The sequence below is a fragment of the Prinia subflava genome, chromosome Z, assembly GCF_021018805.1.
Source record: "Prinia subflava isolate CZ2003 ecotype Zambia chromosome Z, Cam_Psub_1.2, whole genome shotgun sequence".
Taxonomy (NCBI): Eukaryota; Metazoa; Chordata; class Aves; order Passeriformes; family Cisticolidae; genus Prinia; species Prinia subflava.
In genome coordinates this window covers 94,333,937-94,359,822 of record NC_086283.1, presented here as the reverse complement: position 1 = coordinate 94,359,822, position 25,886 = coordinate 94,333,937, and the positions used below count along the sequence as shown (strand labels likewise).

At 36.4% G+C, this 25,886-nt stretch overlaps 1 protein-coding gene across 2 annotated transcripts in view; it reads left to right on the top strand.

Annotated features, from left to right (window-relative positions):
- The window catches only part of ADAMTS6 (ADAM metallopeptidase with thrombospondin type 1 motif 6), a 145,868-nt gene that overhangs the window by 64,167 nt on the left and 55,815 nt on the right, over positions 1-25,886 (top strand). For both annotated transcript variants that reach the window (XM_063423009.1, XM_063423007.1), the window contains 2 exons: positions 12,673-12,819; positions 21,799-21,940. In XM_063423009.1, coding sequence (XP_063279079.1) covers positions 12,673-12,819; positions 21,799-21,940 — 289 coding nt within the window. The remainder of the gene's footprint in view (positions 1-12,672; positions 12,820-21,798; positions 21,941-25,886) is intronic.

Below are 25,886 nucleotides of genomic sequence, written 5' to 3'. Positions count from 1 at the left end.
CCTTCCGCACCTTCCGCACCTTCCTTCCTTCCTTCCGCACCTTCCTTCCTTCCGCACCTTCCTTCCTTCCTTCCGCACCTTCCTTCCTTCCGCACCTTCCTTCCTTCCTTCCTTCCTTCCGCACCTTCCTTCCTTCCGCACCTTCCTTCCTTCCTTCCGCACCTTCCTTCCTTCCTTCCTTCCTTCCTTCCTTCCTTCCTTCCTTCCGCACCTTCCGCACCTTCCGCACCTTCCGCACCTTCCTTCCTTCCTTCCGCACCTTCCTTCCGCACCTTCCTTCCTTCCTTCCACACCTTCCGCACCTTCCTTCCGCACCTTCCGCACCTTCCGCACCTTCCTTCCTTCCTTCCGCACCTTCCGCACCTTCCGCACCTTCCGCACCTTCCGCACCTTCCTTCCGCACCTTCCTTCCTTCCTTCCTTCCTTCCTTCCTTCCTTCCTTCCTTCCTTCCTTCCTTCCTTCCTTCCTTCCTTCCTTCCTTCCTTCCTTCCTTCCTTCCTTCCTTCCGCACCTTCCGCACCTTCCGCACCTTCCGCACCTTCCGCACCTTCCGCACCTTCCGCACCTTCCGCACCTTCTCTCCTTTCTTCCCTCCTTCCTTCCTTCCCTCCTTCCTTCCTTCTTTCCTGCCTGCCTTCCTGCCTTCCTGCCTTCCTGCATTCCTCTCTCTTGCCTTCTTGAAGAAAGAGCTCCTCCAATCAATAAATATTAATAGTTCTAAAATTCCTGTAAATAACATTTTGTGTTGTGTAGGTGACCTTGCTCTGAATTTGTCACCTATATTACAAACTCCCTAATCTTCCAATACAGTATTTTCATTCTAATTCCTATGTCATGCATCTACATATTCACGGAATCACAGTATTACTAGGGTTGGAAGGGACCTCTGAATATCGTCTCATTCTGACCCCTGCCAAGGCAGGGTCACCTGGAGCAGGTGACACAGGAACATGTCTAGCTGGGTTTTGAATGTTTCAAGAGAGGGAAACTCCACAACCTCCCTGGGCAACCTGCTCCAGTGTTCTGCCACCTTCAACACAAAGAAGTTCTTCCTCATCTTGAGTGGAACTTCCTGTGTTTTATGTTTTGGCTGTTCCTCCCTGTTCTCTTCCTGGGCACCACTGGAAATAGTCTGGCACCATGCACTTGGCACCTGCATTTGAGATATTTGTGTATGTTTTATACATGTTATTCCAGATATACACAAAATTATTTCATATATGCAGCAATTTTATCATGCAAACATGGCATCTGACCAGAATTTATTTGAAGAGCTTATACTGGTTGGAATCTGGAACAACCTCCATATAGTGATGGCATATATCCTGTGATCATAGGAATGTTTTTACCATGGGTGTTTTCTGTGTTTGGTATCTTTTGGCTTCTTACACATGAGATCTTTTAAAATTCTGAAATCTCAGCTCTTTGAGGCTTTCCTTGAGGCTTTTTGAGCTAATTCTTGAGATGACATGATATGTCAAATGCTGATTTGATAAGATGCACGAAATCATATTCCTTTAGCTTTTGTACAAGTCTTTCTTTAACTGCTCAGTTATTAAAGAAAGTTGGACTGCAAGTTTGGTTTTAAGAATTAATATGCCTTGTGGATACCATCAGTGAAACTTGGGAAGAATATGTGGGCAAAAAATCTTCAAGATTTATGTTTTGTGGTAGCCACAACATCACCTGCCATTCTACCCACACAGTGACAGAATGCCTCTACAACTATGTCAAAATTTTTACTTCCTCTCAATGTCCTAGTTTCCAGTACCTACTTGACATTGTTTGCATATGTGATAAAATAATTTGTTTTGAGACCCTTGAAAACGTTTGGTTTTTTTTTTCGCTGTACCTCTTTTTAGACTTAGAGTAAGAAATTTACTTCATTATTAAGTGAAAAATAGAAGCATTTAAAGGACATGTCTATATCGAATACATAACATAGAACAAAAGAGTGCTCAATTACACAGAATCACAGAATGAGTCAAGTTGGAAGGGACCACAGTGAGACATCTGGTCCAACCTCCCTGCTCCAGCTGGGTCATCCTAGAGCACAGGTTGTATCCAGATCCTTCTTGAATATCTCAGGTGAGGGAGACTTCACAGCCTCTTTGGGCAATCTCTTCCCATGCATGGTCACCTCCACAGTAAAGATGTTCTTCCTCATGTCCAGGTGGAACTTCTGTGCATCAGTTTCTGTTCTATTGCTCAGCATCTTTGAGAAGAGCCTGGCTTGGTACCTCCCCTTCACATACTTATAGGCATTGGTGAGATGCCTCAGTCACCTCTTCCCAAGGCTGAATGAGCTTTACCCCCTCCCAGCCTTTCCTCATAAGAGAGATGCTCCAGTCCCCTATTTATCTTCATACCCCTCTGCTGGACCCACTCCAGGAGCTCCGTGTCTCTCTTGTCCTGAGGAGCCCAGAACTGGACCCAGCACTCCAGCTGAGGCCTCACCAGGACTGAGGAGAGAGGCAGCATCGCCTCCCTCCCCCTGCTGTCACAGCTCTTCCTAATGTCCCCAGGATCCCACGGGATTTCTTGGCCCCCAGGACACGCTGCTGGCTCATGGACAGCTCGTTGTCCACCAGGACCCCCAGGTCCTTCTCCTCAGAGCTGCTCCCCAGCAGGTCAGTCCCAGGCTGTGCTGGTGCCTGGGGTTGTTCCTCCCCAGGAGCAGGACCCTGCCTTTCCCTTTGCTGAATTTCAGATGGTTCTTCTCTGTCCCTCTCTCCAACCTGCCGAGGTCCTTCTGAAGGGCAGCACAGCACTCTGAGGTATCACCACTCCTCCCAGCTTTGTGTCCTCTGAATTTGCTGAGCAGGCATCTGCCCCTTCATCCAAGTGATTGTTGAATATACACATAAAAATGTATATGGTGTGGAACAGACACAAAAAGAAATTATCCCCCCCACCATAAATATTTAACAGAAGGTATGACCGAACCACAATCAGAAGACACTGCTTATCAGTCTCTTAAGTTTTCAAAGATAAATGTTTTTCTGGATGGCCTTCTAATTACATTAGAAGGGGAGAATAGCACCTTGAAAGATCATATTTTTAATAGTTGTTAATTATTAATTCAGATCCTTCAGTCTGAATTCCTGTATGTCATAGTGTATTAAATTTAACTCATTTAATCTTATATTGATCCAAATTAGTTCCATTTAGTTGAAGAACACCAGGAAAGTACTTCTTAAAACTTTAAAGGAACTGGTAGTCTGATTGTAACAGTCAGTCATATTTTCTGCTAAATAGTTACAGGAGTTTTTAAAATTTTTTTTTGGCTTCCATTCCTTACCACTTGTAGTGCTTCTATGAATATAACCCAGTTTTGGTATTGTTCAGCAGTGTGCAGTTCAGACTCATAGCCAGCTGTTTTTATTGAAGATGGTGGTACACAGTGATTGTTTCTTTCTTGAGGGCATAAACAGTGGAAAAACCAACATATTATGATTGTTTCTTCCTAGCCATGACTCAGAGAACAGTCTTGTATTACTCTCAGTACTTCTGTGAATTAGATAAATTTCAGAGTTGCCCTTTAGACTTCAGCAGCATTTTTCTAGAAAACTGAATTTTGATGTTTGATATATAGAATGTCTACTTTCCTACCATTATATATTTCACACCAAAGCTGCTTAAGATTTCTGGTAAGCAAAAATCACAGTGACTTCTTATACCAGGAGTGGGAATTGAGTGTGTATCCCCTAAACTGTCAAGCCAAGTTTGACTTTATCTTCTTGGAGAGGAGAGAAACTCTTTGCAGGCCTGATCATGCTTTTATCTCAGACAAGTGGAATGATGTAAGATCCAGTCCCATTTTCTATTCCCCAACCAGCTAAGTTAGGTGGCTTTCTGCTCTATGCTTTTATATTTGGATATATTCTAAAATGTCTAGCTTGTCCCATGCATGCTGTACAGCATTCTTAGTTAAACTGGTAAGGAATTCCAGATTCCACTGGAAGAGGTGTATCAGTAAAAGATAGGTATTTTGCCATTCTTTGTTGGAGTTTTGTGGAGGAATTAGCTGAGATCTGGTAAGCGAAAAACAGAGTGAAAAAGAATAGATAGAATAAAAATGGGTAAACAAAGGAAATGTCAAAACATGAGGACAGTGGACTAAGCTTAGGATAAAAATTTGCCCATAGAACTTGGAGTAAAAAAAGAATTTACTAGTGACAATCATTGAGGGTCTGTGTGAAAGGAGCTGGTAGATAAGATAGTGGCTAAACTATTTTCTGAAAACTCAGAATTGTCTTGACTTATAGATGACATAATGAATTTAAATTTGACAATTTGACAGTCATATCTTGATAAAGAAAATATGTGAGCAGTAAGAAGGACATATGGTCAAACTGACTAGCTTTCTTTCAAGATGAAGAACAGCAATAGTTTCAAGCATGCATTTTGTTCTAAATTAGTTTATACAGCTAAAGTGTGCCTGTGATTCTAGCACTTTTCAAAGTCCCTTTTCAACCTGTATGCAAAATGAAAAATATTATAAATACCTCTCCTTCTACATGAGCAGAATGGTCTTCAGTGCTGGCGTAAAATCTGGTGGTAGTTTCAGAAGACGCTTGTCTTTCCCTCATTCTTCAGTGACCAGTGAGCTTCATGTTTGAGCAGCACATGGGTTTGCATGGCCAGGTTTTAGTCGCAGGCAGGCTTCAGAGGTTTCTTTTGTGGGAAGCTGCCAGAAGCTTCCTCCACGTCCCTCAGAGCCGATGCTGAGAGGCTCCAGGACACAGTGACAGTGGTAGGACAGTGGGCCCACCAGTGACAGTAGTAGGGCTTCTGGGATATGTGTTTTTGAAAGAGGGTAGAAAAATTGCTAGACAACAACAGCCAGAACAGATGAGTGAGAATACATGAGGTAAACAACTCTGCAGACACCGAGGCCAATGAGGAGGCACCAGAGCTGGGGTTCCCCTGCAGACCATGGTGAGGCAGCTGTGGCCCTGTGGCCCATGGAGGAACACAGGGAAGCAGAGATCCGCCTGCAGCCATGGAGAACACCGTGTTGGAGCAGGTGGATGCCTGAGGGGAGACTGTGCCCCCATGGGGGACCTGTGCTGGGGCAGGGTCCTGGTGGGACCTGTGGCCCTGTGGAGAGAGGAGCCCATGCTGGAGGAGGTTTGCTGGTAGGACCTGTGGCCTCATGGTGAACCCACACAGGAGCAGGCTGTGCCTGAGGGACGGGACCCACACTGGAACAGTTCATGAGGGACTGCAGCCCGTGGGAAGGACTCATGTTTAAGAATTTAATGGAGAACTGTCTACAGTGGGTGGGTGGGACTCCATGCTGGAGAAGGGAACAGTGTGAGGCAAAAGGAGCAGCAGTGATGTGTAATGACTGTAACCCCCATTCTCTGTACAGGAGTAAATTTGGGCCTGGGAAGAAGGGGTAGTTGGGGGCAAAGTTGTTTTAAGATTTAGTTTTTATTTTTCATATTCCTACTCTAATGTGATTGGTAATAAAATTAAGCTGATTTCAGCGAGTTGAATCTATTTAGCCCATGATGGTAATTAGTGAGTGTTCTCTTCCTGTCCCTGTTTCAACCTTTCCTGATATTTTCTCTGTCCTGTCCAGCTGAGGGAGAGAGTGGCGGACACCCGGCATTGAGCCAGGGTCAACACACTGTAATCAGTCAGACCTCAGCTGGATTACAGGACCTGAGTTTTAGTGAGAGGTTTTCTAGAAGAAATGCATGTCAAAGAATGTCTTTTTTGTACAACTAGAAAGAAAATAGTCCAGTCTGAGGTAATAGAGACACATATACCAAACTTCACAATAACTTTTTCAAACCTAGTAGAAACACAGCTAGGAAGGATTGTACTAACATCACCTCCTGGGAGCTCTCCAGTTGATGCAGTCATCATTGTTTTGTCCCTGGTGATGATGTCTTCCATCTTTAACTATAACAGTCTATTTCAAATCTTTAGTGTATGAACACCTCAACAACAAACAGAACACGTTAAGTTATTCCTGCTAGATGTCCAGGAGTGATGGAGTTTAAATGGCTTGAATTTTTAGGGACTATCTTTTTTTAGTTTAAAAACCCCAAACCAAACAAAACCAAAACCCAGCAAAATGAAACTAAACCATCCAAGGAAACAAAACACCCAACAAGGCAAAACCAACAAAAACCTTAACCAAAATGTGCCCACAAGCCATGTAAGACCATACATAATTATTTCTAACTATCACTCCCCATCCTTCATCCCCTGCCCTTGTCTTTTTGCTAAAGGAACACTGTTTGATGCCTGCTTTATAATATTGCAGATATTAAAAAGTTTTCTTTGGGACTTCAGTTTTAGTGACATGCATATAAAATAAAATGTCATAAACAAATGGCAAAATCCCCCAAATTGTGTGACATATTTATATTTAAAATGTGGGAAAAGTCTGTCTCTACCTATCTGAGATATTATTTGAAGTTCAGAATTTGCGATACTAGAATAATTTTTCTAACATCAAAGCATTTTTTTGAGGAAACTGAACATAGTCATGCTCCACAGGTCTTAACAAAAGTGCAAGAAAAAGAAGTGAAGTGGAAAGTTATCATAACCGAGAGGGCATCTTGAATTTCCAAAGGATATCTGAGCTCAGAATTTTGCTTCCTGATTGGAGCCAATACTTTCCACTTTCACCTACAGTGTAAAGACCTGATGGATGTGTGCTATTGGCTTTGTGTAGCACACAAACCTTACTTGATGTTACTGCTGTGCCATGAGGGCTGGATAGCTATGGCAGTGTAATCCAGAACTTTGTGCTTTGCTTTTTTGTAGGAGTCCCTCAGAAATCTGTCATTTCCTTATAAGAAAGTTCAGGGTTCTGAATAAATTGCATTGGCTTTTAGTAATTTAGAATTTGCTGTGCTTCTAAGAGCCTTGTATGTTATTTAATACTAAATGATGCTCATTTATAAAGAATGTTTTTGATGGGGTGTTTGGTCATCATTCATAACAGAGAAGAACAATATTTAGGAAATAAATAGGAAAAAATTAGTATAGAAATGTGCTAAAATTACGTTGAATTTTGTGACAGATATGCTTTTTATAAAGCTCCTGTTATTGCATTAGTTTTTTCTCAAGTTTTCAGGGAACTAATAATGTTTCACCCAAGTTTAAAATTCTGTATTACTTCAGAATAAAGCATTAGGGATACTTCAAACTGGAGAATAATGTCCAAATGTAGGAAATCTGTAGTTAAGGTTAAAATCCATGTTAAGACATGGAAATAGAAACTGAAGTATTTAGCTAATTAACCTTGATTCCTCCCTTGAGGAATATGCAATTTGAGGTTTCAATATGTAGTTTCAATACATGCTATCAATGTTTGGAATCCTAAGTTAAAATAAATTGATTTTTCAAGACAATACTTTTTGATTATTTATCTCTTCATTTGTAATGACACATAATGGTAAATTTTAATTTTCATGCTGTTATGTAGCTATAACCAATACTTTTATAACCTTGGCTAAAATTATGTGAAAGGCTACATAGAAAAACGAGAATTCTCTTTTTAAGAGCTACTCTGGGGGAAATAGTTACAAAAGTAAAGAAAAAGTGATTACTTTTGTTACTGAGAAAACATAAAATCTGATGATTGTAAGGTCACCAGAATTTACCATAACCTCATAACAATTGATAAATATTTCACTACTAGTAGACATGAGAATAATTAATAAAATTACCTTGTATGTCCACTTATAAATTGTGCTTTTTTCCATGTAGCTCTGATATTGTAGGGAAAAATTATTCTATTATTCTTTAGTAATAGTTTATGTTCAGATTCACCCACTTTTTGCTGGACAAAATAATGTTGAAACATGGTAGTTTTCCCTTTCTTCCCTTGTTTATTTTCTACTGACACTAAGAAAAAGTATGTTTAAAGGCATGACTATATTTAGAGATGTAGGGAAGTTAACAATTCTAATTTTTTAATGTAGATCCTAAGTAGACATTCTAAGCTATATAAAATACATATATAGATTTAAGTGACACTTTTTAAACTATTATGGGAATAAGTACAACACACTGGCAAAATTACTTAATACACATTTTGTGAGACTTTTTGTATCTAATGTAATAAACTTAGTTTCTTCAAGCAAATTATGATTCACTGTTTAGGTCTTCTGTCAAATACAAGAATACTTGTTCAAGCATGCCCCCACTGTGGCAGAGATTTACTTTTAGAAAATTTACTTTAAAAATGTTCTTCACTGATGCACTTTATTACCCTTTAATTCATTCTCCATAAATGTTAGGTCAGTGTGTCCAGCGGGCTGAGACACTGCAAGAAGTACTTGCAATGTACAAGGGTTAAGATATGTATTTGAAAATAGCCTGTTTCACCCTTAGCATGTGAGTTCATCTCCTAGTACAGACAATTACTGTCATAAAACCTCTGAAAGTGTAAGTTGCTTTTCTTTCTCTTAGAAAGATAGCATGTCAATGCTTTATCCTGGGGATATATGGTTTTTGGAGCAATAAATTGGCTTCAGGTAATGGACAAGAAGATCTAGGGCTTGACTTCACAGTATTTCTCTTGCTCGTGTTCCTGTAACTTTTTTTCCTCACCTGACTCACAATTCTGTCTCTGGCACACTTCTTCCTAATGCTATTAAACAAGTGGCAGAGCAACATGAAAGACACTGCTTTTTTTAAAAAGTAGGTCAAATTCATATAACTCATGAATCGTTAAGAAATAAAAAACCCTAACATTCTCTATTTTATTTAGAGAAATGAAACATTAGCAATCTGTGTTTCTCTGAATGCTCCAAACCCTAAGAAAGCTAGGAAATTGTTTGATATGCAGATAATAAGTACTTCAGCTGGATAGCAGAGATAATTGGTTAAGAAACAGCATGTCACCTTAGTACCACTTTTAAGGTAACTTCAGGGCTAATAAAGTACATGGTATACAAAATAAATCTTGGGGAAGAGTGTGGAGATGCATTCAGATTGGTGTGGAGCTGTCTGCTCTGAGTCCAAAGTGTCGGGGTAGTAAATAAGAGTGGAAGCATTCTGGCTCTCTCACAAAAATGACTGCTGTAGGTTCATATGTATAAGCAATAAGTGTTTTGGCAGCCATAACCATCATTGTTTAGAACTACCAAACATATCAGTAACCAAATGAAACTGTAGGGACCTGAAATGCTGGTTTTTTGCAAGATAAAGGAAGGGTAGACAAGTTTATATTCACATCCTTCCCTCTACTTATACTCCAGGGTCTCAGCTTATCTATTGCCCTTTTATTCAATGCAGCTGACACTAGTTTTCTCCTCTGTGATTTTTGGGGTTGGATTGTAAGTTGAATGTGTATTACAAATAATTCCCTCAGATAATTTTTTCAGATATAGGAAAAAGAGATTGCCAAAGGAAAAAAAAAAATCTGTTCAGTTACAGATGTAAGTGGAACAGGCAGTGAGCACTGGATGTGCTGCCTTAGAATTTTTTAAGACGCACACAAACTAGAGATAATTTACAGGAGAGTTTCAGTTATACTTTTGAAGTTCTTAAGTGTTTCTACTTTGCATAATTCTTTAATGTAAAATAAGTGCTCTCTTGGGAAATGAGGAGCCATAATGCATGAAAAAAAAAAGAGCTGCTGGGTTAAAACATCCTTCCTTGAGATGGTAGGTGGAAAGATAACTTCATAGAATAATTTCTGTGTCAGCTGAGGAGATTTCTGTCTCTGCTCACCCATCTGGCTGTTCTAGTAAAGACAAAATTATACTGGCAGTTTTAGACAGGCTTTTTAAGCCAATGAAAGGAATACAGTCTGTGTATGTTTAGTGAGTTTTAAAAAGGTAGACAAATTATAACGGTGGCTCCATAAAGAATATTTTATGTTCCTTACTTTCTTCCTTACCTTTCCATGCCAATCTAATTGCAAACATGGTTTTGTAAAGACCTAGTTTTAATGTAATGATGGCCAAATATGACCAGCATGTTCTGATGGAAATAAAACTGGTAATTTGGTCAGAAATGTGTTTCCATCTGCAGTCCTGCCCACAGGAGGGCAAATTACTGGACTGTAATGGCATGCTGCCACTACCATCTTTGGAAATGATGACAGTAGTTGTAAAACCCTTCTGCAAACATCAGAAAAAGTTACCTGCACCTCATGATCACATTCCTCCTAAATTCAGAAGCAAGGACAAGTAGAAAAGCCTTCTTGGAAAGGAATAAATGATTTAAGTAAATGACTATTTATTAAGTATACCATTGGCTCATGGAAAGGCATTGATTGAGTTCCCATGTGCACCAGAAATTATGGCTTCCATTCACAGACGTGTTTTTTATCAGGTATGTCACTGCCACTGCCATCAACATTATCTTTTTCACGAGGAGAGCAGGTAGAAAGGAAGTTATTAAACTATATTTGTTCTTTTATTTATACACCCAAAAGATAAAAACTTCATTTCCCAAAGAATTGAAGTCTGTAAGTTTTTTAACAAATGGAATACAGAAACCAGAGGTAAGCTGAATATAAGAATCATCTAACTTATTTCTATAAAGGAGTAGTTTATGGAGATTATTAAAAAATAAGGTTTTCTGTTTCCAGAAATGGTACGGAGACATTTCAAAAGTCTGAAGTATCCCAAATTCTAGGAAATAAATGCCCATGAGAACAGATAAATAAAACATTGCATTGTTTTGCAATGCTTTATTTAATGCAGATAAATAAAGTTTTGCATTGTAAAATTCTGGTTGAGCTTGCAAGTTCATGTCCAGATGCCCAGGGACATGAGTTCTTTCCTCTCCTTATATGAATAGCTATTGATAAGATCATAAGAATTAAAACTGGTTTGAAAGTTCCATTGCATTACATATATTGCTCAGATGATTTGATTAAAGCTGTATTTTTTTATAAGCAAGGGACATCCATTATCTGATTGTATAACAGTCTAAGGTGTCAGTCAGACCTTTCCAGTCTATAATACAGTAAATGGCTTCTGCATTTGTGAGATATCACAAACTGAGCTGGACACATGCAGGCATTGCTGCAGAATATGTATTCCATAGGGACACATTCCACAGGCAAGGCAGCCATGCTTTTTTGATGATGAAGTCCTTCCTGATCCTGTAGGAATCATTCACTTACGTTCTTTTTCTATTTGGAGGGGATGGTTGCCAACACCTTCCACTTTTAGGTTGCTATCATCATCTGAAGAGGTGAAATAGTACTCAGTGTGTTGAAGTTCAGGGTAACATAAAGTCTTAGGGTTTTATACCACATTCTGCAGCAATATGTTCAGATCAGTATAACACAACTGCCACTGCTTTCAGTGAAGAAAGTGTCATGAGCTGGTATGAAGTGTTATTTTCAGTGTCAGCTGATAAAAGGTCATATATAATATTATATTTCTTATAATAACATACTTTTTGTATGTTCTAGCAGTCAGTCCTAAATGTTATAGAAAATCAAAACTGAGTGCCTCAACACATTTGTGTTCCTGAATGATGAGAAAGAAATCAGAGTCAGTCCTTTCAGCATACAGAAGGCTCCAAAGACAGACCTCTCTGTATGATTCTGGGAGTTCAGAATGCCAGTTTTGTCATTGTTTTAATTGCTTTTCTGTCTCATTATCATAGAAGTTCCTCTATATCTCACTATCTGCCCCTCTGATTTTTTAAGCCTTTGAGAAGGAGTAAATTTGACCAAAGCTTAATATCTAAAAAAATAAGAAATTATTTCTGTCCAATCACTTGGGGAGACTTGCTTGTCTCCCCAAGTGATTGGACAGAAATTAATCAAAGATTAAGAAAGTGGAGTTTCAGAAACATATATACTATTGAGAAGTATTCTTTTCAGGTGACTCATTTATGTCACATTTGTACGGTATACATTGTTGATTGTCCTAAATAAAGTCTGTGAGGAAAGTCTATTGAAACAGATTCTCTGTGAATTTATTTCTAGTTTTAATTTAATGGTTATGTCGATGATCTATTGTTCAAAGGGTTTCTAAGACATAAGGATTCTTTAGGGTATTTTTTTTACTAGGGACATATCATCTTTCTTGAAAGTTAATTTCTTTCCTGTAAATCTCTTTTGGCCAAGTTCCATCCAGAGGTTTCCTATTATATTTTCTGCTGATTTTTAATTGTCTTCATTTTGACATTCTTTGACAAAGAAAAGCTCTAACAGAAGGGATCCAAGTTCCTCTGTGAGTAGAATACAGAGAGGGAGTGTGTGTACAGGGTGGTCCTAAGAATTGCAAACCCCATGTTCTACTTGAATTATCATTGGTTGCTCTGTGCCTATATATAGTGTATTCTTACAGCAACAGCACCTATTCTTTGTCCTTTTTTTACTAATCCAGGGATCTGCACTGTAATAAATGTTCCATATCCAGGTACCATACCAAATAGAGGCTTGAGTGTTCTGTATTTGTCTTGCAGGAATACTGTTATGTTTCTTTAAAAGCTTTAGAAAATAAATAAAATGCTTCCAAAAATCCATAGAAGGGAAGAAGGTTATGTTGTGCTGTATTTTGAGATCTGAATAAACTAAACAAAACATAACTGACTCTTCTTAGGAGTTTTCCTGCACTGTATTCTTTTAGGTTCACCATGATTGTTGTAAAGGTGACATTATGTTTTAAGTGATATATGATGCTGTGGAAAAGTAATGGGCTGTTTCTCTCCTACTCTTTGAGCAGTTTTGGTATGAATCATGATGGAATTGGAAATTCCTGTGGGACCAAAGGTCATGAAGCAGCAAAGCTAATGGCAGCTCATATTACAGCAAACACCAATCCTTTCTCCTGGTCAGCTTGCAGTCGGGATTACATCACCAGCTTTTTAGAGTAAGTAATCTCACAAGAAAAATGAGTTTTCAAAAAATTGACACCTTTTGGGATCAATTGTAGAGATACAGTGACCTGTTCTGATGTTTTACATTTTTATAATGAATAGTCAGAAATACAGTAATTAATTTTAAACTGTTTTCTGTAGACCTGTATGTCAGTGTAATGGCAAAAGCTTCTTTTGCTCCGTTCACCACCTTAAGAGTTCTCTACCATTTTAATCTACTCAAAAGATTCTGAAGTGCTGATCATACCTCATTACTTCATTAATCTGAGAGTGGGAAATAAAGGAAGGCAGACTTTGTCTATGCATCATATTTTGTAAGCATACCTAATGCAAGGGAATCTAATGAAGGGAAGATGGTTATAGCCCTGTTCCTTTTACATTTCATTCTTCTGATGTCTTTCATGCAGTCCTGTGGGTTTTTACTTATCAATGTTCTTTGGCACCATTCTTTGGCCAGAATACAAAGGTTATGGAATAGGATGGCATAGATCTTTATGTTAATACCTTAAAATTCTGATAAACTCTACTTCTGTGGTGATTTTTACCCAGAAGTAGATTGCTACCTGAAATTTCACTATGAAAAAATTCAAGTAGTCAAAATACGTTATTCACAAAAATGTCCTCCTAACAGTATATCCATTGGTGTAGATGATTCATAATGAAGCCTTGTATTTTAAATTTTGAAGACAAATACATATAACCATGAGTTCACTGAGAACAGATCCTTAATGGATTTGTTTAGATGCTGAAAGATGGGCTTTATTGGAGGCAAAGAACAGTTAGCTGGCAGGTTCAGTGCAATCATTCCCTTAAGAAATACAGGATGTTCAGTAATTCAGACACTTACTGTATTTTAAGACAAGGACTTAAACCAGTCAATTGTCTAACTGCGAGGCTAAGAACAAAATTAGCATCTCCTTTTCTTTTAGGGATCTAACTTCAGAATAAGATGTTGTCTTCTGTATCTTTTCTGAAGAGACTCATCTAGACATAAGTGTTTAGGTTGGTTCAAATGCAGCTTCCCACATGATGTAGAGAACTCACCAACTTGGGCTTGAGCTTCTGTACAGTCAGTGGGCAGAGACAGATATGTAATGTTGGTGCTATTCAGAGGAAGAAAACTTCTCATCAGCTACTGTAATAGGTTTAAGGTGTTTTGTATCACACCTCTGTGATACAAAAAAACTGTGCATCCACACTGTTTTGTATACTGCTGTATTTAAGATGAATGTCTAAAATAAAGCAGTAAATGAGTAAATCATCCTTACCATATATGTGTGATACAGGTTTCTGACAATATAATTTCATTTGCTAAGGGATATATATATATGTATATATATGTATTTATTTAACACTAGCATTATTTTAAAATATATACGTAGTTATTTTATTTTACAATTGCCATTTACTTATGTTAATTCAATGCTGTTTCCATTAGCAGTCTTTCTAGCATGTCATTGCAGCCTGGGTTTAACTATGAAAAAGAACATTTTTCTCATACCTCTTCTAAGATCGTTTCACAGCTTTGTAGTTCTGGCTGTAAGCTTACCATTCAGGCATTTCCTTGTAGTATTTGGGAGCTTGTTCTTCTTGTTACACTTCTGCTGTTCTCTGTCTCATTTAATTCTATTTGTTGCTCTTCTCTGAAAAACTCTGTTTTGATCCCATAATTGTCCTGACAAGTTGATTGTTGATGAGGACATAATTCAACATAAAGTGAAGAAGTTATTTCATATTTGTTGATTTAGGGAAAGGAACATGATAAAATTCTGTGGCTTGTGTTATTATGCAAATATAATAGAGCTGGACAACTATTCATAATGCTCCTGCACAGTTTCAAATTTTAGCCTGATGTTTGCAGTGGTCTTCCAAATTTTTACTGCCAGTTAAAAACATTTTTTTCTTGAGCCTTTTTTACACTGGATTTTTAAACTGATATAGTTTATTATCTACTGTTAGCATCTCTATTATTCTTTTCCATTTTTATTTTGATTTATGGTTAAGTTTAATTTTGAAGTCTGTGGGATGGCAGTGAAATTGCAGTTATATTAGCATAAATACAGAAGTACTCTGTTGAATCTCTTCCCATAGTTTTAATCTCCTCAGATTTTTTGAGATACTTTTCTATCATTTGCCAGTGTTTGCAACACTACTCAAATGACTACAATCTATGAATTTCACAAAACTACTGAAGATACTAAGTGATATTTGAACTAGAGAAAAATAAAAATCTATGCATAGCAGATTCAATGATACATTATTTTTTATACTTCAGCTGTATTTTTGTAACCTGGAATGATAATGTTATTTTTTAGCTAAGCCACCTTGGACAGACATTATGTTACACATCACAATTTTTGTAGACTTTCCAGTTTTATACAATACTGTGTTAAATACTGTACTAAGAGTCAAGTATAACTTTTTTTTTAACCTTCTAATCCTGGAATCTCTTTTCGAAAATGTCAGATTTCTCAAACATGATCTGTTCATTATAAATCTAGGCTTCTTATTTTCTCTGGATCTAATATCCTATAAATGAATTGATAGTTTTTTTCCTTAAAATATTTGATTTGTTATTTTATAAGGTAGTCTTTAGAAATGTACTTTTTTTCTCCAGTTTCTAGTTTCCTTATTAGCTTTTATGACATCTCAATGACAACAGGCAGCTGTCAGAATAACACAAATAGCTGCAGGACAAATGTCAGAACCCAAGATCTAAATTTTACTTTTTACCTATTCACACCTTTCCTTTAGACAGACCAGATCTAAGAGCAGGTATTTCAGTTACAGGTAGTAAACAGTTAGCAAGGAGGGAAAAAAAGGCAAATTTCATGTGACTTCAAGAGTCTGCATCTTGACAGGAAAAATGATTTGTTTTTCATAATATTTCTTCATGACTCAGTAACAGGTGAGAAAAATGCTGATTTAGAGCTTTAGAGGCCAAGCTGGTTTGGAATTCATTTATCTGTGTAAAAAGACAAGTAGGACATGAGGGTATTAATTGCAGATACCCAAGCAGAAACCTGGTCTGTGAGACCTTTTTGATTTGTATCTTTAGACCTTTGCATGTGTTTGGGCCAGGCTGTCATGGTACCACGTTAATGCAACTGGAATGAATTTTGATAGAATTCCATTACATGTTCACAGTATTTTATGGTAAGGAAGATTAATGTGGATTTACCAGCTCAGGTCACCTCTTGCTACAGCAGTTTTACACTGAGGAGTAACCATGAAGTATCACCTGGAGGGTATCATTCAGTCAGGCAATAGTTGGGAAAGCAAATTGTTTTGCAGGAGTGCTGGAAAGAGGATGGGAAGGGGATGAATATGGCTTAAAGGGTGACAATAAGACAAAGCAAAGTGATGCTGATAGGTCTACCAAAACTCTCAGCATGGATGATCAACCAGCGCAGATACTGCAATGGCCAAAACAAATATCTGTTTTTGTGGAGAAAACATTCCTTGAAGCACATAATAGCTTTTGTCTATCAAGCTTTTAGGTAAAGGTTGACTTAATTCAGTTTATCAACTGAATTGTTCATAACTGCTTTGCAATGGCTTCAATTTCACTAACGTTATATGGAACTATTACAGCAATACTGACTGAGAATTGAAGGCTTGGAGGGCAGTCTCAGGGGACAGAGATTTCTGTGAGATGAGCAGAAACCTGTAATGTCTATTCATAGGAGAAAAGAACCAAGCCTAGAATTTTAGTGATTGAAAAAAAAAAAGGTATGAATTTCATTCCATGCAACTTGCATGTGTATATATATAAAACGTCTATGTTTTGTTATAAAATAACTGGGTGATTTTTGGAATGATAGTTTTATTTTTCTTGTCAGTAGCAGGAGAAGAGTTAAAAGAAGCAAGATGGCCAGCTCTGTCTTTCAAAGGCAGAAGTGTCTTTTAAAGATGGAGGAGAACCAAGAATCTTAAATTTCAGTAAGACCTATCACAGGAAATTGTTGGAGACACTCTCTGATTCTCATACAGCAGGATTTAGATCTTAGACTACAACTTTCTGACTCTGGAAGGGAGCCAAAAGTATCTTGGTCCAAGCAAGCCCAGGCAGACAATACAGAAAAAACAAAATCAGTCAGTTCTGGTCCAGATACCATCTGCCCAAGAATCTTAAATATAAAAGTGGATATGCAAGGCAAATATAGGATATGTCTACATATTCCTCATGTATTATCTGTGGCACATTGGCCAGTTCCCTTGTACTCCAGAAATGTAAAGTAACTTCTGAAAAAACTATAAACCAAGGCTAGTTTTGAAAGATAAGGTCACATCAATCATATCAAAATTTAGTATCTCTTTTTACAAATCAGTGGAGAAAATTTGCATTGAGTATTATGAGTTGACCTACACTTTGGATTATTATTTGTTTCTTTTCTTTTAATTATGCTAAGATTTAAATTTTTTTTTGCTAACAGGCAGTTAAATAAAAAATGTGCCCTCATTTGCTATAGATTTCTGAAACTTTGAAAGTCTTATATTTTACTTGAAAGGCTACTTAGTTGAAAAAAAATCTAAGAGTTTCTGTAATTATGGGATGGCAATATGGCTTTGAGTGTTGATTTTGCAAGTATTACTCTCAGTTTACCTTTTGATTTATTTAAATATAATGAAATTGTAAAGGGAAGAACCAGCAGCACATTTCCATTAATTTATTTGTAGACTAACTGATTAGATGAAGGATTTGTCCAGTACTTTATATGTTAGTATCCCCTAAACTCTTATAAAACAGATTTTGGTAGGAAGATGGTTTTGACAGATGAACCAATAGATTTTTCTTAGTATGGCTGCTGGATAATTGTTCCAATGAATAAAATAATGCTTTGGAACACAGGAAACTATGGGGGATAGTATGCATTAAAGAAAGCAGCAAGTTACTACCTCCAAACAAAAGGAAAATTGAGTGTGATGAAAATATTGTGCAAAATTACGAAGCCTTTCCTATGAAATAGATGCTAAGACAGAGCCAACCTTGGCACAAAAGAATGGAAAGAAGTAGATTTTATCAGGAGAGTGAGTGATAAATTTGAATTTCCGTAATATTCAAGAAAGTTTTTATTTAGTAAGTGCATTTGGCTTCATTTTAATTTTAAGCACACCAAATCCAAATCACAGTTCTGTTACTTACGTCCAAATCCTACAAATATTTATGCTTAGTTCTGTAGACTACTGAGCAATGTGCAGAGTTTACCCATTAATGTCAAGTAAAGCTGCTTTTGTAGACTGTACAGAACTATAACCTGATGCTGTTAAAAAATCAGTTTTTACTTATAAATATGAAGTAAGGATTCCGTTGGGAGGCCAGATGTATTGCCATGTAAATAATAATGGTATGTATATGTAAAAATGCTCTGTGTTTTCTGTTAATGATTTTTTACTATTACTTTTTCCACATTTTATCAGCAATTTGGTATCATTATGTATACTATCAATGTACTTATATATATGATTTTTTAGTTATAACAGGTATTCACAAATATTTATAATACATTTAATTTCTGATGATTAAGTGTGGGTTACATTATAGTCCACATCATTATTATGAATGAGGCCATGGAGTGACATTCAAAACCAATTTTCAGAGACAGCATTCTGGGATATTTTCTTCAGCAACTGAAGAAGTTGGGGTGTACTGTGTAAGTAGGGATATTTGGGAATAGATATTGTAGTAGGAACATAGACCCTGAGAGATCTACATCCATGGTTTTTGCTTTTTCTCTTTATTGGTCTTGGATACACATACGGATATATGTGCTGAGGTGTTTATCCTGAGTTTTTTGTTTTCAGTCTGTAAAGATTTAGAAACATTTAATCCCTTGTTGGTGTTAATTTGGTTGAGCAGTTAGCAGTGATAGCTGTCTGAAATTGTAAGCTTTCCTAGAATGTTCTAGTATCTTTCTTATCCTTTCAAACAGAAGAATAATTTGCTGTCCTGTGATATTAAAATTTTTTTAAAAATTTAAATTATATTGTAGAGTGTTTTAAAATTATCTCTGGAGATATTACACTGGCATACTGGGCTTAGCTATTTTATAATTGAAACAAGTCCCAGTATGTCCTATAAAACTTCACTAAATTAACCTGAAGTTAGGAAAATAAGAAAAACTTTGAGTGCTAGTAGTACCTTGTAGGGTAATAGAATTTAATGATCAGTTCGAGATCATCTTATTTCTGTTGCAGACATTAAAGATTTACCCACCCTAAGTTTAAAAATGCAAATGCTCTGCAGGGATATCCTGTAGATGTTTTGACTTGGTGTATATGATTCCTATATAAGATAGAATCACAGAACACAAAAACAATCATGAGTAGAAATTTTCTAAAACTCTGGATATGAAGGTATTTGGGGCAATTCTTCCTATCCTTTTTTACATCTACATTTTTATATGCCTGACTGATAACAACTATTAGATCTGTGTTTATAAAGTTCTCCAAAACCATTAATCTTCTTGGACTTTTTTGGTTCATCCCCCTAGATTTAACATAATTTTTTTTCTCAAGTATTTGGGTTGTGCTTTGATGGAATAAAGAAAGAGAGAACAGGAACATACACACAAGAGTCTTGGACCATTCCCAAGTCCTGTAAAAGTTTTCTGGAAAGGTTAAATGGTCCTCAGCCTGGATTCATCCTTTGCACAGCTTTGGTCAGACCTTTCATTACCAATGGAAAGTCTCTGGTTTTATTAATGTGTTTATAAAGATCATGCCATTTCTTTTCCAGGATACTTCAGTTCCCGCAATACAGTATCAGGGGTCAGTTTTGCTCAGCTGCTTGAGATAAATAATAGAACTGAAGCAGAAGGGAATACAGAAGTAAAATATCAGTGTAAGGTTGTGAAATAGTAAGTGGAGAGAAATAGTAAGAGAATGACTTCTCAGTAGTAATTTTCTCACTTAATTACTACAACAATATCTCATTATGGTGCAAATCTGGTAATTAGAGCATAGAAGAATCATATTTTTGTATTCACTACAAGGATTTTTGATTTGCTTTTCTGCCATTGTATGTTCTTGTAGAGTAGGTATGGATTTTAATTTAGCAAATGTAAAGATTTAGAACAGGTTATGTAATCTAATTTGGGCAGGGGTTCTGTGGAGAGAAGTCACTGAAGGTAATGAGGTTTTTCAAATGCTGTGCCCTTGGCTGTCTGTTTACAAGATCACAGTTTACAGTCATCTTGTAAACTCTGCAATATTGGAATCTGTGGAAATGTTCCCATCATACAGCAATGCTAACTGAAGCTGGTGCCAAATGCTAAACTTCTCACTGCTTGTTTAAGGAAAGATTCTATCTGCAGTTTAGTCCAGACCTTGCAGAAAAATCAGCTTGTATGTCAGTTCTTTTAATACTGGAAGTATTAACATGCACTCCTCATACATGCAAAATACAACACTGAAATATTTGAAAAGATTGAAGGATATTTTCCCAACTTCTACTGCTAGAATATATATATATATGTATGTGTATATATATATATTATATATATATATATATATCAGTAATTACATGAGATGAAGGTGAAGGAACACCATTTTTTATACCAGAACCACACAGCTGATATTTAAAAAATAGATTTCAGCTGAGTAGTGGATGTCTGGATGTGGTGTGTATGCATGCATGCAGGTGAATCACACCAAATTCCTTGGAATTGGTCATCAAATTGGCAGAGGTTTGTTTCTTCATTTTTCCGAAAGATCTTTTGTAGTATTTTGAAGACTTGATCAAAATAGAGTTAAAATGAGAACATAAAATGTGTAGTTAAAGGACACTTTTTGCTCTTTTTTTATCTGCAGATGAAAAGTATAGAAAATTGGAGATCTCCAAAAAACAGTGTAGAACATTCACTTCTGAAATTACGTTCCTTTGGCAAGGTGCATGGAAAAGATTTGGAAAAAAACAGAACATAAGTGCTGGCAAAATTGGTAGGAATGTCGGAAAAAAAAATTTAAGTGTTGCCATAAGAATTCTTTGAAAATCCTCACTTATTCACATGTGAAATGAAAGTAAAAAAGCATCTGTCCTCTTTTATGCACACTGACCCAATAAAACTGAATAATTGTATTTAGCAAAGTAAGAAGTTTTCTAAACAGAACTCGGTCTGGTTTTGGCTTTCTTTGTTATTTATTCCACTATGCTAAATTATTGTGGTTGAATATGGGCATATTTTGGAAAAAAACCATCAACCACTGAACAAAACAGTGAATATAAAAAGAAGAAAATATTGAAGTTTGCAAAGATGATTCTTTTGGTTCCAACATGAATATTTTAGGACTGAATATTAATACAATAAAAAAGATCTTGGACCCATAAAATTTTTTTCACTCACCCTAGTATAGGTAAATTTGAAGTTCTTGCAGAATTTTTACCTCTGCAACAATTTTCTCTACTTGAATGGAAGAAAAGCTTGCATATTAAGGTCCTGATCCTATAAACATTTTGTCATGTTGAAACTTGAATGTGTTTTAGTTTTACATAAACCAGTCGAGCTGCTCCTATCTATAAGATTATACTTAGCTGTTTGAAGGATCAGAAGGGTCATTTCAAATTGTAAACTGAATTTCTTGCATTTGTTTAATTTGTTTATTTTTCATTCTATGACTAAATGTAGCTGTTCTCCAGTGAAAACAAATAGGAATCCTAAACCAAAAAATGAAAATCAGTCTTGTGTGGCTCAGAAATTATCACACTTTTAAAAAGGATAATATATAAAATTATTTCACAATCTAAAAGAAGCATTTTTAAAAACAACAATGATGAAAAATTATTTTAATTTCCTAATTACCTCTAAATATTTTCTCTTGTTAATATGGGTGTACCTTCTTACTGTCTGTTTATTGCAATCATATGTTTCACACCCAGCACTGTTAAAAAGTAAGAACTAGATACGTAATATCATTACTGTGATTTACAGTCAGTAGAATTCCTAATTGATTTGGTCCTTTATGTTGAACAGTTCGGGCCGTGGTACTTGCCTTGATAATGAGCCTCCCAAGCGTGACTTTCTTTATCCAGCTGTGGCCCCAGGTCAGGTGTATGATGCTGATGAACAGTGTCGCTTCCAGTATGGAGCAACATCCCGCCAATGTAAATATGGGGTAAGAAGTCTTAATCCTTATGCTGAGTGTTCTGCTTAGTCATTTGTATATATTCCTTTATAGCATAAATCTTTAGTTAGTTGTAGTCGTGGGTTACAGATTTCCAATAGCATGTCCGGTGCCATCATTGTAGAGCAAAGGGTTAACTTTAATCCTTGTGCTGCATCTTTTGCCTGAGCCATTTGTATGTGCTGTACACTAAATGTGGGTAATGGTGAGCCGGGTAAGCTGTTCTTTAATTGTAGAAAAAAAAGAGTCCAGAACACTCGAGCCTGATCCTTGTAAAGTGTAATACAGAATTTTCCCCGATTTCAGTTAATTGAGATCAGGTTTATGTCGTATTAATCTTGAAACGTAAAGTCTGTTTTGCTGGCTTTAACCTTTCAATATAAAGGTTCATTTTGAAGTTTCTTTTGTACTTGTATTGATTTATCAGATCTGATTTTATTTTTTTGTTTGTTTGTTTGTTTTTTCCTTACATTGAGTCTATTGCATCTCATATTATTCTGATATCTACTTTGAAAGATGAATTATGGTTCTGGGAACAGATGACCATGAAGCTAGATAGCTGGATGGAATACTGAATAGCAAACTACTAGCAAAGATTTGGCTGCAAGTACCAGTGTGCAATAATTAAAGTAAATAAATTTACAGTAGAAATAAAAACCTTCACATGTAGGTCATTGTGTTATAAATATTTACTTAAAATCTTCCTGCCAAAAGTGCAGTCAAAGAACGCATTCTGCTATGCTTGTTATGAAATAATCAGCTGAGACCACACTAAGTAAACACTGAGAACATGTCTTACGGTTTAAGTAGTTTTAATAATACTAAATTTCTAGATTATTCAGATAAAATAATGAAATAAAACAAGAAAATCAATTTTTAATATCTCTGGGGTGATAAATACAGTATTATTCTTGGGATGTCTCTTTGGCAGATTGCATTTTGGAAAGGATCTAAGAGCTATGTAGCTGGCTAAGTAGCTCTGAGTCTTCTGATTCCTCATCAAGCCTCTTTTGGCCTTCATTGTTCCTCCTTAGGTTCTCACTTCCCATCATTATTTTTTAATGCCCTATTTCCAGGCTCTTCATCGAAGTAATACCATTTTTATTTTTCTTTTTTTCTTACAAATTTTCGCCCCAATCTTTTATTTGCAGACTAGGGAAATCTGCAGGTATTTGAGCTATGACTAATGGCACAGTCTTTGGAGACATATTGCATTTTAAATTAAACTGGAATGTTCATAATGTCTAAAACCTAGCTTTTCCATATATATGTAGGGTTTTTAAAACACTGTTAAACTGTATAACCATTGTGATGATCATGATGCACAGTACATTTTCTTTTTTTAAGCCCGTTTCTAAACCACGAAGAATTGGAAGTAATGGAGACACGTAGTTTATCTTTGCTTTTTGCCTTCTTCTTTCTTTTTTTTTTCTTCTTTTTTTTTTTTTTTTTTTTTTTTTTTTTTTTTTTTTTCTTTTTGAAATGTTTTTTTTGGGATTCCTTAAGAGTTACGAAAAAGGGGTTGACACTTAATTGAGGCAATGTCTTCATGCAGTGAAGCTGTGTCTTCATTACCACACCTCTGAATTGATGGAGGGTGAGGTGTTCCATCTGTGTGCCATTACTGTGAACATAACTTCCAAGTGTCTCAGAAAACAGTCACTCTTTTTTTGATCATAGGATTCAAACTGCTTATATTAATATATAAGTTATTGTAGAAGTCTGGTAATAGCCATTCTAAGAAATAATATGCATTTAAAATAGTATATACATTTAAATATATTATCTGCTGTGGCCATAATGCTCTGCAAATATGACCATGGTGATTATTATCTTAGAGATTTGAAGTGATCATTTTGAAGTAGGAGAGAAACAGCCTTTGGGAGATTGTAGTGCAGACGAAAATGGCCTACTTTAATAAGACTTACTTATTTATGAAAGGGTTTATGACTGAAGAGTGAAACTAAGTCTAAATCCCAAGACAAGCTAAATCAAATACTCTGCCCAACCCTGTTATTATCAAAAGTAAACAAGTCAGTGCTTTGGATATTTCTTTTTAATGTACTATTCAATGAAGATGCCATTAATAGTTCATGGATCTTTTTCAGACACGTGCAACTATGATGGAAACACATAGCAAACAAACTACCTAATTACAGTGATTGTAGTTCATATAGTAGCTTCTTTCAAGCATGTCTTTTAGCCCTTTCTACTTGAAGCGTCTGGTAAAAAAAGGTGTAGAGCAGGCTTTCCAACAAGGAGTTTTATGACCCAAAAGGAAATGAATTCCAAGTCTCAGAGAAAATTTCTTGCATTTTTCTCTTGCTCATGTTCTTTACTGATTTTTAGTGGCAAGCAATGACAAGAGAAACAGTTGAACTCTCAAATCAAAATACATGCAGGCAGAAAATCTTCAATGGCTTGTGATGAACCTGTTCATATAATTGGTGTTTTTGAAATAACTTGGAAAATCTTCATGTTCTTTCTGCTTAGGAATTCTGCCATAATCGTTTAACCTTTAGAAAAAGTACCTCTTTCAACCATGTAGCTTTAATGTTAATCTGCGTTTCTTGCCTTTTCTCTTCATTTCTCCTTTTTTCCTCATCTGTACCCTCTGGATGTAACTGTTGCTCTAGATCATAGATCCTATCCTAATTCTACAATGAGTTTTTCACTTGTAAAGTTGGAGTTGTTCTTTCTTAGGAATGTGAAGTTGAATACGTGGAGAAGTGTTTGACCAATTAAAGCATCAGAACTCAATTACTAAAGGGACTTCAAGTTTCTGCTTTTGTGTATGTTTGCTATTAGTCAAATGGACAATCTGGCATAAAAAGGAGCTCCTCAGTAGCTTTGGTGCTATTTTAGGGACAACACCTAATTAAATTTAGTTACATTCAGACAGATCTCTTGTAGCAAAAGTGTTGCAGCTATTGGTCAGATTTCTCTGTGTTGTTTAGCACATTAAGTGAGATAAGAAGTCAAGGTGATGCCTTATCTGTTTGAGCTGAAAAAATAAAGCTCTATTTTAGCAAGTGGACAGTGATCCTCCTAGTGTTACATGGGCATTGTTCACTGTACTATATGTTACATGGGCATTGTTCACTGTACTATACTATACTAGTCTATATGCTGTACTATGTCCCTTCTGATACAGGGCAAATTTTACAAAACTTAGGTAAATAAATGGGTATTTTGAATAAAAAAGTGAAAGGCAATGTCTCAAGCTATTTAAAATATTTCATTTTTAGGGTATATTTTCACACTCAGGAGAATGTTAAATTTATGACTTACAGTGAGCCAAATTCTAATGGTGGAAATCGAACCATTTAACACTGATGCATAGCTTTTTCCTAAAGGCAGTACATGCTTTCAGGTGTCTTATTGGGTTCACTGCAGTGGAAGATTTTGAGGTTATTAGAAACAGTGCTAGTAACTGTAATGCTGGATATCCTACATCTCCTAGGATGATGCAGCGTGGATTTTCTTCTGCTGATTGCCAGACGTGTCTCAATTCTCTGCTCTGTTTGTGTTTTAGTTCCACCTAATAGTTCAGAACATCCTTTAGTCTTTTGGTTTAGGTGATTGTAAGGGAACTATTTCATTGATTTCTGATCTCCTCCTTATCCTTTGAGCATCTGCCTAGTAACAGTTGGCTATTGGCTGTCTCTAGGTTAACTCAGGAAAGAATTGCAGTCTTGACTTTCAGTTTCTCTGCTTTATGAGTTTAAATACCTGGAAAATGCATGACTGTAACTCACTGATTTTGTGGTTCAAAATAATGCTTTGCTTTAGAGCTGGTCCCTGCATTTTTAGGACAGAAGCTGAAACCTCAGACATTTTAAAAGCAGTTAATACTTTATGCATATGTTTGGTATTGCTGTGTTGCATTTTATGATCTGTGAAGCTGCTGGCTGCTAGCAGCAGGGTTTCAGAGATA